The sequence below is a fragment of the Ovis aries genome, chromosome 3 (assembly GCF_016772045.2).
Source record: "Ovis aries strain OAR_USU_Benz2616 breed Rambouillet chromosome 3, ARS-UI_Ramb_v3.0, whole genome shotgun sequence".
NCBI classification, from domain to species: domain Eukaryota; kingdom Metazoa; phylum Chordata; class Mammalia; order Artiodactyla; family Bovidae; genus Ovis; species Ovis aries.
Window position 1 is genome coordinate 142,981,941 of NC_056056.1, and position 13,451 is coordinate 142,995,391.

General features: G+C 38.4%; 1 protein-coding gene across 5 annotated transcripts in view; it reads right to left on the bottom strand.

Moving 5' to 3' along the window:
• The window catches only part of IRAK4 (interleukin 1 receptor associated kinase 4), a 45,496-nt gene extending 32,175 nt beyond the window's left edge, over positions 1-13,321 (bottom strand). For 2 of the 5 annotated variants that reach the window (XM_060411575.1, XM_042245148.1), the window contains exons 1-6: positions 13,228-13,321; positions 7,265-7,434; positions 4,745-4,890; positions 3,782-3,964; positions 3,236-3,396; positions 1,985-2,049 (exon numbers count right to left, since the gene is read on the bottom strand). In XM_060411575.1, coding sequence (XP_060267558.1) covers positions 1,985-2,049; positions 3,236-3,396; positions 3,782-3,964; positions 4,745-4,890; positions 7,265-7,425 — 716 coding nt within the window. In that variant the 5' untranslated portion in view covers positions 7,426-7,434; positions 13,228-13,321. 5 annotated transcript variants of the gene reach the window in all.
• Between the last annotated feature and the right edge of the window lie 130 nt (positions 13,322-13,451).

Consider the following 13,451-nt stretch of genomic DNA (forward strand, 5'->3'; position numbering starts at 1 on the left):
TGCATGCATTCAGAACCAGTAATTCTTCCAGGACTGTCTCCTGATGAAAAAAGCATATTTGCACTTAAATATTTATGTAAGAGATTTAAAGGTACTTTAATTTGTAATACTGAAAATTAGAAACAAATATGGAAGGGTAATGGTTAAATAAAACATAATTTGTATATATGCCAGAATGTTATGCAATAATTTTAAATGTTTCAACATGGAAAAAATGCCACACACTCATCATGAAGCAAGTACTCTCAAAATACTAGCAGTGGTTATCTCTGAGTGATATATTCCAGGGATGAATATTTTCCTGTATTTTCCAGATTATCTATTTTGAACAAGTTACTTTTAGGACTGGAGAGTAGAAGTAGGAGTAGAAAGAACAAATCCTGGACAGTCTTTTTATTTTTTTCAGTGTACATTATTTTTACTGAAAAAATTAATTCCAATCTATTCTTTCTTTCTTGAAGTTAAGCAACTAGAATTGGTCATTTCTAGCAATGGATCTAATGAGAATAAATTGGTAAATCCTATTTAGGATTTATTTCAAAATCGCAAGTTCTGGAGTCAGACAGATCTGGATTTGAAACCCACATATTTATGTTTAAGTGACCTTGGATAAAGTTATTTAATGTTTCTGTATCTCAGCGGGAAAAAAAAAGTGTGTGTATTGGGGGTGGTTACAACAATTGTGGTTATAACAATTGGTTAATGCATTACAGTTTTTGATCTATGGTATAGAAGGTGAAAAAGAGGATAGTAAAAAAGCTGGCTTAAAACTCAGCATTAAAAAATGTAAGATTATGGCATCTGGTCCCATCACTTCATGGCAAATAGATGGGGAAACAATGGAAACAGTAACAGACTTCATTTTCTTGGGCTCCAAAATCAATGTGGATGGTGACTGCAGCCATGAAATTAAAAGATGCTTGCTTCTTGGAAGGAAAGCTATGATAAACCTAGACAGCATATTAAAAAGCAGAGACATCACTTTGCTGACAAAGGTCTGTATAGTCAAAGCTACGGTTTTTCCAGTAATCGTGTATGGATGTGAGAGTTGAACTATAAAGAAGGCTGAGTGCTGAAGAATTGATGCTTTCAAACTGTGGTGCTGGAGAAGACTCTTGAAAGTCCCTTGAGGGAGATCAAGCAAGGAGATCAAGCCAGTCCATCCTAAAGGAAATGAACCCTGAATATTCATTGGAAGGACTGATGCTGAAGCTGAAGCTCCAATATTTGGCCAACTGATGTGAAGAGCTGACTCACTGGAAAAGACCCTGATCTAGGAAAGATCAGGGGCAAGAGGAGAAGAGGGCAAGAGGTTGAGATGGTTGGATGGCATCACTGATGCAATGTACATGAGTTTGAGCAAATTCAGGGAGATAGTGAAGGACAGGGAAGCCTGGTATGCTACAGTTCATGTGGTCGCAAAGAGTCAGAAACTATTTGGCGACTGAACAACAACATATAGTGAAGTATCAATCACTATAATTATTAGAATAAATTTCCCAATTTGTTTTTCCTTCTCTTTCTGATAATTTTCAAACATACTGAGTCAATGGCTTCTAAACATTCTTGCATAGAACACTTCCCTGGTTTATGGTGTTAACATATCAAATGGACTATTTGCCATGTATATATTAATATATAAATATATATTTATACACACATGCATATATATACTATAATTTACCTCTCATAAATTTTGGGAACAGAAAACATGATAATGGAATCATAGTTCCATTATCAACTATCCAGATAGTTGAAATTCCATATAATTTTGCCATGATTTAGAATGACTGCTGTTTAATCTACACACATATGAGTGAGTATATGTAGCCATAAAATTGTAGAGTTAAAGTTCTGTCAAGTTCATTAAACTATTTTAGCCTATATTTAAAAATATCACCAGTTCTTGGCATACTCTGGGTAAGAAATAGGTCCTTTCTTGTTCTACTCTCTTCCATGGTACCATACTGCCAAATTAACTTACTTTGCCATTACTTTTATTTCTTGATCAAATTGTTGTTTCAGTTCTTCAGTACTAATGTCAACCATCTAAAAATATAAAATAATACACAATGTAATACCATACAATAACCCCGAGGCTCCTAAAGCTAGAAGGGGTACTAGAGATCATCTGGCAGATCCTGCTTTTTTTTAAATATATGTAAGTCATCATTCTCCCCATTTTATAAACAACTGAGAACCAGAAATAGTGATTTGCTCAAGGTCTCATGGCTGGTTAAATGGAAGGAAGAAAACCATATAACTCATATAACTACATATACTTCAGTGATTCATTGTGGGAACAAAATGAAATAATAAGAGACTTTACTGTAAACATTCTGAAAAAAATTCAGTGTGTTAGGAAACATAAGCAATTTTGAAGGCAAAAAGAAAAACAAGATGTGCAAAAGTATTTGCAACATATATGACAAAGGGATCTTTATTATAAAAAATGCATTGTATTGATATTTTAGAATATGAGAATAGATTTAAAATATAAGATATTCTAATAGAAATGCAAAGGGTGCAAATGAGAATTTTTAAAATTTTTTATTGCAATATTTTCTAAACTTTATTTTTAAATGAGAAAAGTAAATAAGGAAGATATTTTTATAAAATTTTCTTAGCATCTTAATGTTTTAATATTGATTCTACATGGAGCACTGTGTAGAATTCAGCTTCTCTATTTTATGAATCTCCCCAAATTATGTGCATAATTGTATGTATGTGAATACAACTAAATTCTTGTAGAGACAGTGTCTGTAGCTTTCAACAAAGGTTTAAAGGTTAAGAATTGCCAATTTAGAATGATGTTTACTGAGAGAAAATACACACTGAAATAATATGTTTTCTAAAGATTAATTTAATATTTATTATTCCCTAATAGCTCAGTTGGTAAAGAATCCGGCTGTAATGCAGGAAACCCCAGTTCTATTCCTGGGTCAGGAAGATCTGCTGGAGAAGGGATAGGCTACCCACTCCAGTCTTCTTGGGCTTCCGTTGTGGCTCAACTGGGAAAGAATTTGCCTGCAACGTGGGAGACCTGGGTTCAATCCCTGGGTTGGGAAGATCCTCTGGAGAAGGGAAAGGCTATCCACTCCAGTATTCTGGCCTAGAGAATTCCATGGACTATACAGGCTATGGGGTCGCAAGGAGTCGGACACGACTGAGCAACTTTCACTCACGCACACTAGGAAACAGTGTAATTTTTTCTCTTCCAGAAAATATAACTTACTGCTGCAAGCTTCTTCACTGCTACAGTCCTGTTGTTCACATAGCCTTTATACACAACTCCAAACCCTCCTTCTCCCATTTTGTTACCACCGACAGAAATGGGCCGTTCATCAAAGTTATTTGTGACATCCTTCAATTCAAAAAATGAAAAACTGTGAAAACCTGTAATGTCAATAGAATAAGAAAAAGAGTGCTTTAATAAAAAAGAAATTGGTTTTCATAATTTCAGTATTTTCTCAATTTGGATATTTCATACCTATGTAAATATTTAAACTCTAGTCACTTATTTTCTTTATAAAATGACCCTTTCAAACTATGTAAATATTTACTTCTTTTTTTATCACAGCTTCTGTGGTTGTTCATGTCCTATTACATCTACTCACCTATAACACTAAAATAATGAAGAGGACACCTAATAAATCAGGAGGAAAACAAGACCACAGAAGAGCTATTGCCAGAGAAAATAAACAAAAGGAGAGCTTTATTTTAAAGCAGTGATGGTCTCATGACAAACTCACTAGCAGAAAGCAAGGCAAATATTACTTACGTGTATCACTAAATTCTAAACTTGTATTTTCTGGACTTGAGGAGTCAGGTAGCACATAGTTTTGTTCAAGATTCTCATCAGATATCACAGATGTCCTGTCTTTGCCACAGAGGGGCTTCGGTTTCTGCTGAACTGTTACAGTGACTTTAGAAGGCAGTGTATTAACATTTTTGGGTACAGCATCTAACAAGTGAAATAAGATACAAGTTGTTGTTACATAAGAAAAAGTGTTTGTGAAAAAGTTAAATTAGGAACTCAATTTACTTAACATCATTCCAGTTTCTACCCATTGGCCCCATATTTTCACAGCACTCACGAGAATTTACCTAGTAAGAATTTGTAAATTTGGATAAGGATGGGCAAGGCAGTGTTTCCAAAAAGTGGCCTATAAGTCACCTGCAGCAGAAGCACTGAAGTACCTGTTTTAACACATTGACCTTGAACTTAATTCAAGATTTCTGATAATGAGGTCTGGAGTAAAGCCTGGGAAGTTACATGTTAATCAAGAACTCCAGGTGATTCTTATGCCCTCTGAAGGGTAAGAACTGCTGGTGTAAATAGAGTCAAAGGGAAAAAGTAGTTGATGGGGAAGGAAGGCAATCAGACACTAACCCACTGGAACACAATGTAAGAAATCACAGAGTCCCGTCAGGGTGGAAGTTGAGGATGAAAAAAAGCAAGAGCTTTTTGTCATCATTCTAAACTTCCTATTGGCATAAAGCTACCTGACTTTAACTGCATGTTCAGACTGAATCCTGAAGTCTTACCAGTTTCAGGATTTTCTCAGCAGCAAGTCTGCAGCGTCCGGGGTGCTTGTTAAAGAGTTGGGGAGAGTTGAAAGAATGAAGAATCTTAAAGGTAAGGTTAATCTACTCTGAGAAAAAAGTAAGAGAAGAAATATTCCTATTTCTGTCACTTGTCTTTCCATCCTAGTCACTGATATCGTAGACACGCTCAGTTTACCTGGTAGCAAAAGACTTGCAGGGGCAAAAAACTCATTTTGGACCAAAATATCCACAAGATCACCAACTGTGCAATTTGTGGTGCCCCAGTCAAACAGTAATTCACACGTGGGGCTTTTTCCAGTTTGCAGTAATGCTTCAAATCTCCTTAAAGCAAGTAACAGAGAAATAAGATTAGTATGTAAGCAGAGTTAACAAGTAAGTAGGTATTATTCCCCTCAATTCCCTTCTTGTCCACAGCACTTCCTATGATTAAAAAAAGAAAGGGGCAGAAAGAGAGTCAGCAAGAATTACAGAGAATAGGAAAGACAGGCAGAAGGAAGAAAAGATGCTGAAGGTGATGATTAGTTGACAGACACTGAGTATTTACAGTGGGCTACAGGATGCAAAACATGAACTCATATAATTCTCAAAGACACTGCGAATATCATGCTAATGTACTAAAGAGAAAGCGTGAGAGGTAAGCAGTCCACAGTCACACAGCCAATAAACTTGTATACAAACTGAGATTCAAACTGATATCTCACTGAACACACAGGTGTACTCTCAACATACTAAGCTATTCTAGTTCCCTTCATGACTTATTAACACTGTTAGCCTTGTGATTTTTAATAAATCAGGCTGCTTAAAGAAATAGAAAATACATACACTTGGAGAATTATTCCTTGGATCTTAACTATATTCCATTTCAACTGAGGGAAAAACAGATTAGTTTTTCATGAAAAATTTCTTTATAAATAGTTGGTGAGAAGTTGCTGTATAACATAGGGAGCCCAGTTGATGACCTAGATAGGAGGGATGGGGGAAAGGGAGGGAGGCTCAAGAGGGAGGGGATATATGTATAATTATGACTGATTTGTGTTATATGGCAGAAACCAATACAACACTGTAAAAATTTAAAAAAATAAATAAAAAAGAAAAAAACTATCAACAGTTTTGAAAGCAATATTTAAAAACCTAAACAACTTAGCTCTCCCTGTTTTTTCCTGAAAATTTATTTCAAAAAACTTCAAACCTACAGAAAAGTTGAAAGGAAAATACCACGAGCAACCATCTAGATTCACCGAATGACCAGGTAATGTTTAACCATGTTTATGCTTTCGCCGTCTCCCTCTTCATCTCTGTGTCTGTGTGCTCACTTTACAGAACTTAGACCAGATGTGTAGTAGAACTCTCACAGTCTAGATTTGTCTGACGAATCTCTCACGATTAAATTCAGATGAAAAACTGCTGGTAAGAGCATTACATAGATGACAATGTCTCCTTTCCACTGCATCACATCCAGGGGCACATACTGGCAGTCTGTACCAATACTGATGACACCAGCTGGATTACTTGGTTAAGGAGGTGTACTGCAGATTTTTTCTCTGCAAAAGCACCTTTCCCCTTTGCAATTCATAAATCATCTGTGGAATATACTTTGAAATCGTATGGGTATCTTGTTCATCAATACCCTTTTGCCTTGGGGTTTCAGCACTCACTGATGAGCCCTCCATAATCAATTACTCACTGGTAGTTGTAAATCGGTAATTTTTTAGTTCTCTCATTCTTTCAATATTTGCTGCCATTATTCTGTAAAGAAGAGTCTTTTCTCCTCATTCCCTAAACTATGCTTTCTGCGGTTTTTTTTTTGTTTTTTGGCTGTGCTGTATCGCGGGGCTCAGGCTTCTCCAGCTGCAGTAAACAGGCTCTAGAGCACATGAGCTCAGGAGTTGCTGCACACGTGCTTGACTACCCCGTGCCTGGCATGTGTGATCTTAGTTCCCCGACCAGAGATCAAACCCACATCCCCTGCTTTGGAAGGCAGATTCTTAACCACTGGACCACCACGGAAGTCCCGTCTCCCAAGGTCTTCAAGTGAATATCAACAAACTGTCTATAAGAATGGTTTTTGAGGTTTAAACTTAAGCTTCCTCCAAATAATTTAAGATGCTCATCCTTCACATGAGAAAACACTTCCTGGAAGGACTAATATGAAAACTAAAGTTTCAGATTTTTTTCAGGTTAATGCTGAAAGTCACAAATCAATTTATTTCCCTTTGCTTCCAGAGACATATTTTGACATGAGTTTTGGCTGAAATAACTGACAAAAACAAAATTTGTACTTATATCTCAAACTGAATCAAGTAGAGACAAATAGAATGGAATTTTTCTGAAGACAGTGTTGAAAAATCCAGGGTAAGAACTAAGAAGTCGATTTATAGATGTATACATGTACAAGCAACTTTACAACATCAATTTGAAGAATTCCCCAACTATACCACTTAAGTGAATTAGAAACTCATATGTGAATTTAACCATAAAAATTTATTTGCAAGATCACAGTATTGACCTGGCTGATATATTGGAGAATGAAGCAAAAGTCGCCAAAAAAAAAAAAAAAAAAGAAGAGGGATTTATTACCATACCTCCCCTAGAGAGAGATTTATTTTCTGAACTGCAGCATTAGACAGTATTTGTGCCTATTAATCATTCTAAATTGTGATGTAAGAATTTAAAAAGAGAAAGATTTTTATGTTACCTTATGTGAAACTGATTGTATCTATCATCACCAGATGGTTTTTTAATAGCGACTGCTAACTTCTTCCATCCTTCTTGAGGATCAATAAAATCGGACAGCTTTCTCATTAGTCCAAGACTGAGGCAGCGCACGTATGTTGATGCTGTTATGGGTTTGTTCATCTTTTATTCCTAAAATACAGAAAATTCTCATTAAAATTTTACAGTAGCTTTAGTGATGACATCTATAAGCTTATACATCACACTTTGCTCTAACATAGGAAATGCTGGCAACTTATTACACTGTAATAAAGGAAAACTCCAAGGTCAAGACATTGACATTTTAGTCTTTCTCCGCCTCTAAATATTAATTAAAAATTACAGGATTATTTTTTTCTGACATTAATATTTTCTAAGTGAAATTTACAAAAAGGTGCAAAAAGTGTACTTTTCATAAAAACTCATGTAAACGTATTCAGGAATCAAATGTATTATGAAAAATATTTTTCAATTTAAAATATTTTTCTCAATCTGTATTTTTTACTAGTAAATATTTATGCAACATTCTTTGGTAGAAGTAAAAAAAAAATGTCCTGAAATAATTTGTATAGCATTCAAAGATGGTCTATTCACTACCTTTTTATGTAACATGTTCTTCCTTGATTCTGCCGCAATTTTTGAGTCCATCAGACTTGCCTGATGATAATTCATTCCCTACTAAGGTGAAGCCTGTTGTTTGCCACCTAACTACTCTTTAGGCAGAACCTTTATTTGCTCACTCCCCTATTCTTCTGTTACTCCATCCTGGAGAGCTGTAGCTAGGGACCTCACAATTTTTCTTATATACCAGCACTGCTGAATATAGCTGTGGAGAACCCAGTAACTGAGCAGACTGGTATGAATACAAATTTAGGGGACCCCTTTTCACTGGGCCTTCAACACTGCTGTTTATCCTTTCACTTGCCTTTGCTCATCCCCCTGAGTGACTATTTCATACCTTTAGCTCTCCCCATAATTTATCTGATTTCTACCTCACTCATTCTCAGCAGGCTAGTAGCCTTTCCTTCTAATTAATCAAAACAAGTAGATTTAAATATTCTATCAATTACTCTCCTGCTCCCTTACATACTTTTATTTTAAAAGGGCAATACAATTAATTTGGGAGTAAAGACTAGATTCATGTGGTATGAAATTCAGATGCTACAAAAGGGTAAGAAGAAAGAAGTCCTCCTGTGTCTTAGGCTCTATATTGGCAGTTTCTTTTCTGCAGCCTTCTTTGATCACATCTAGATAGGTCCACCTCTCTCAACCTAATTATCTTTCATCATTGCACAATGTGTTTGTAATCATATATTTGTTTAGCTGTTTATAATGGTCTCCGTCATTAGACTATAAGCTCCATGAATTCAGAGGTAATGTTCATTTTATTCACTAATATATAACTAATTACTAGCATACCCCAGAAATTGGTATTCAGTATTACAAATGAATGAATTTCTTGCCCATGCTAGGTGACTTATATATTTCACTTGATCATAACAGTGACTAAGGCAGGGCTGGGATCTCTATTTCATGAAAGTAGTAAGTGAAAGTTAGTTCTTGAACCCATGTCTGACTCCAAATTCATGTCATATATGCCTGTTTCTCTAATTCAATTCATTGTTCATGTCATTCTTTTTTCTAGAAAGACCAGTCATTTCCTTTCATTCATTCATACACTTAATAAAGATATATGTCAGGCTTTGCACTAAGTGACGGGAGCTACAGAGAAGAGAAAATCTTTGTTTTCAAGCTTCTCAGTCTAATGGGGGATACAACCACTTACACTCAGTATAAATGTTATAAGAAGTGTTAGCAGTGTTAATGGGGCCCAGAGGAGAAGCATCAAGGAAGGAAGTCTAAAGAGTCTGAAGTCTGAAGACAGATTTGGGTGGGTGGGTAGTTGTAAGGAATGAGGATAAACCCCAAAGGGAATTCCAGGCAGCAGGATTAGCATGGTAAAGGGCGGGTTAGGCTAAGGCCAGGAGTTCGCTATGGCTGGACCTAGGATACACATCATTAAGCAGTAAAATAGGAAGTTGGAGAAGTAGGCAGGGCCAAGTCATCATGCCCCTCATATACTACAATGGGAGATTTAAACTTCATATGAAAAGGTACAGGGGAGCCACTGCACAATTTAAGAAAAGGTGGTAAGTGATCTTATTTGGTTAACTGGATTCCTCCGGATAAAACGTGAAGGCGTCCGTATTAAGGAAAGAGATCAGTTTGAAAACTTTACAATAATCTGTAAATCAAAGTCTTAAGAAAGCATTCAGTCAGGGAATGGAGAAGAAACAGCTTCAAAGATTTGGGAGGAAAATCAAGACATTAGAAGGATGGGAGACTTTGGAAAACAAGCTGATTCCTAACTTTTTGGGCTTGGGTAATTACGTAGATGATAGAGGAAATAATGTGTTCAGTTCTGCACGCGTGCTCGCTCAGAAGTTTGCAGCTCTACAGACTATAGCCCGCCAGGCTCCTCTGGCAACAGGATTTTTCTGGCAAGAATACTGGAGTGGGTTGCCCCATGTTCAGTTTTGGTCAACGTTAGATGTGAAATATCTACCTCTAGCACCATCAGGGAAGCTGGCACTAAGTAGTTAAATATACAGTCTGGAGATTAGGATAGAAGTTTTGGTAATGAATCCTCAAGTATGAGCCTTCTCACATATTCCTATATGAACAGTTGGCTGAGGCAACAAGAAATATGGGCCTGCCTATTAGGAATATAAAGAGGAATGAAGGAATGAAGGGGAAACAAAAAAAGAAACTGTAAAAAAAGTATTGATAAGTCATGGAAGCTAAGAAAACCAGGAGAGTAGCATACCAGAGATTTCTAGAATGGGGTATAGACTGCTATAAAAGTCCCTGAGAGAGCAGATAAATACTGATGGTGTGCTCAATATGGAAATCAAAAGGCCTTTGGGTGACTTAAGAACAGTTGTGGTGGAGCAATGAGTGCATAGTAGAAATACATTTTCCAAGAAGACTTTGGGTTCTAATGTAGCTCTTCCACAAGCCAACTGTGACTAGCATCAATAACTCAATTTCTCTGGACTTCGGTTTCTTCATCTGAAAACCGGAGACGGTCATATCTAAGAGTTTCTGTATAGATTAAAAATCAAAAGATGCCTAATTCTATCAATAATAAGTGATCAGAGAAAATATAGTGATGATTATTGCAAGGCAGAAGTTATTCTTATGTCACATTTTAAAAAAAGAAATGTGCAGAGTTTTATTTAAGCTCAATTTCAAAACAGCAGTGAAAGGCAACTGAAGGAGAGGAAGTGGAAATAAGAGGTCTGAGAACACAGCCAAGCTTTTCATGGTGACAGTCATGTTACTAAGCATAGTATCCTTAATATGCTTATAATCTTCCTAAAATACATTATTCACTCCCATGCTTTCTTCAGTAAAGTATTGTAGATAACCATTTACCTAGATCAAAAGTGGTTGTCCGTTTTTGGGCAACCCAACACCATCATTATGAACAAAAGCCTGTGACACCTTCTAGACCTAATAGGTTATACAGGACTGCCCTTCTCAAACTGGGATGTTTGCTAATATGCCATAAATTAAACACAATATATTAATACCATCCTCAAAAATCAATTTAACTTAATGGTAAGTAATTTGAAACATTTTGGATATATTTTTTAAAAACCAAAATATTATTCATTCATGAATATTTACTGAGACTCTATTTTGTGCTGGATATTGATCCAGGTCCCTGGAGATAAAGCATTAGGAAAATAAGAAAAAAAAATTAACTGAATTCATGGAGTGAGTGAAGTCACTCAGTTGTGTCCGACTCTTTGTGACCCATGGACTGTAGGAGCCTATCATGCTCCTCTGTCCATGGGATTTTCCAGGCAAGAGTGCTTATATTCTAACAGATGAAGATGGGTAGTAAGCATTTACTCTACAGTACACTGTGCTGTGTTAAGTTGCTACAGTCATGTCCGACTCTTTTGTGACCCTATGGACTGTAGCCCACCAGGCTCCTCTGTCCATGGGATATTCCAGGCAAGGATACTGGAGTGGATTGCCACTTCCTTCTCCAGGGGATCTTCCCAACTCAGGGACGGAACCCTAGTCTCTTATGTCTCCTGCATTTAACAGGTGGGTCCTTTACCACTCGTACCACTGGGAAGTCTTTATATGATGCCAAATGAAAAGGAAAAAAAAATAACTGAGAAGGGGTTTTAATTTTAAATAGAATACTCAGAGTTGGCCTCAATAAGGTGCCATGGGATTAAAGGTTTAAGGGAATGAGAAAGCTAGCCACTGGGATATCTGTGGTAAGTTTCCGGGCAAAAGGAATAGAGAATATAAGGGTCTGGAATGGGCTCACTGAGGAACCACAAGAAAACAGTAAGACTGGAGAAGAGGGAGCAGGAAAGCAGAGTAGAAGGGAGCAGTAACGGGGCCAGGTCCCCTAAGGTCCTACTTCATTTTCATCTTCTGAGGGAGATGAGAAGACAGGGGAGATTTTGAGAAGAGGACAGATGTGCTCTATACTTAAAAGGACATCGGGGACTGCTGTGGAAAATAATTGTTGTTTAATCTCTGTTTAAATTATTGTTGAATAAAGTATATTAAAATGAGGGCAGAAAAGCAGGAAGAGATTAATTAAGTACATCAATAATCCAGGTGGGAGGTGCTTGTGGCTTACATCAGAGTGGTAGTAAAGAAGGTAGAATTCCTAAGATGATGGATATTTTCTGAGGTAGAAACCTCAGAAATCACACAGAATCCTGTATGCTGCTATGAAGAGTGACAAGTTGGCACCAAGGTTTCTGGCTTGAACAAGCTTCCTGACCTTTACAATAAGATGGAGAAGACTGTGAAAGGGCCCTGACCGTCTGTACCCAAGAGGAGCGCGATGTATGTTAGTATCGCGCCTTGAGTTAGGCGGGGATGGGGGTGGAGAAGACGCCCGTGGTTCCGGCCCTCTCCGCCCCCTTCCTGACCTTTACAATAAGATGGAGAAGACTGTGAAAGGAGCATGTTTAGCCTGGAAGTTCAGGATTTCTGTTTGCACAGGGGTAAGCAAACGTCAAATGAACGTTTAGCACGCAAACAAAAGTAAAAAGAAATCTTAACTTTCTGACAGGTCTCGTCAAGGATTACCCTCAGAAAGGGAAAAGGCAAATCTGAATATCCTCTGCTCTCAGCTCTTAAGGCAGAGACGTTTTTGAGGCACTTGTTCAGTTGCTAAGTCCCGTCCTACTCTTTGCGACCCCAAATAGCCCCCCAGGCTCCTCTATCCTCCACTATCTCTGGGAATTTGCTCAAATTCATGTCCAGTGAGTCGGTGATGCTATCCAATCATCTGTTCCTCTGCCACCCCTTCTTTTGCCTTCAATCTTCCCCAGCATCCCATCCTAAATGGCTAAAATGCTTTCTGAGGTTGCTTTTCATCCCTTGGCTCCCTCTCGTTTCCAGGCTGTCGGTACCCTTTCCCCATCTGATAACGTACTGACAATGCCGCTCCACTTTCTAATTTCCTGGAAGCCTGAGAAACTAGCTAATTAGAATTTTGGGGGGGGGGGTTTAGAATGCTTTCCACGCGGTCAGCATCTTTGTTGGGTGCTGGTCCTACTTCCTGGTTCTGAGGAAAAGAGATTTCATTTCGTAAACAGGGTTCTCGGAACACATAGCTCGGGAGTTGAGAAACTCGAGGCGGGGTCCGACCACCGAGTGACGCTTCTCTTCGCCCCACGGTCCTCCAATGGAGGACCCACCAATTTTCCAATCCCTAGGGACCCACCCAAATCTTTACCCTGGAGCAGGCGCTGCCCACGCAACCTACTTCCCCTCTAACTTTTCTCACGTGCGCTGAAGGGATTTTCCTTCCGAGCAGTCCCTCCACAACCCTGAGGCCAGGGCGCAGACCTCGGACACTTCGCGGAGAAGGTGGCGCGCAAGTCCGGAACCCCTTACCTGCCCGGGCGCGGGGCGCAGGGGCGCACGGGGCGCCGCAGGGCTGAGCCAGCGACCTCAGGACCCAGGCACTACGAAGGGCCGGGGCGTGCCCAATCCGTCAGGTCCCGCCCCCGCCCCTCTCCGCCCCCTTCCTCTTTGCGCTTCCCCCTCGCCGCTTCACTGAGTCAAAAATTCCAGAGAGGCGTTTCTTTAAGTAGGAGCCTGTCCCTTTAAATACTCTT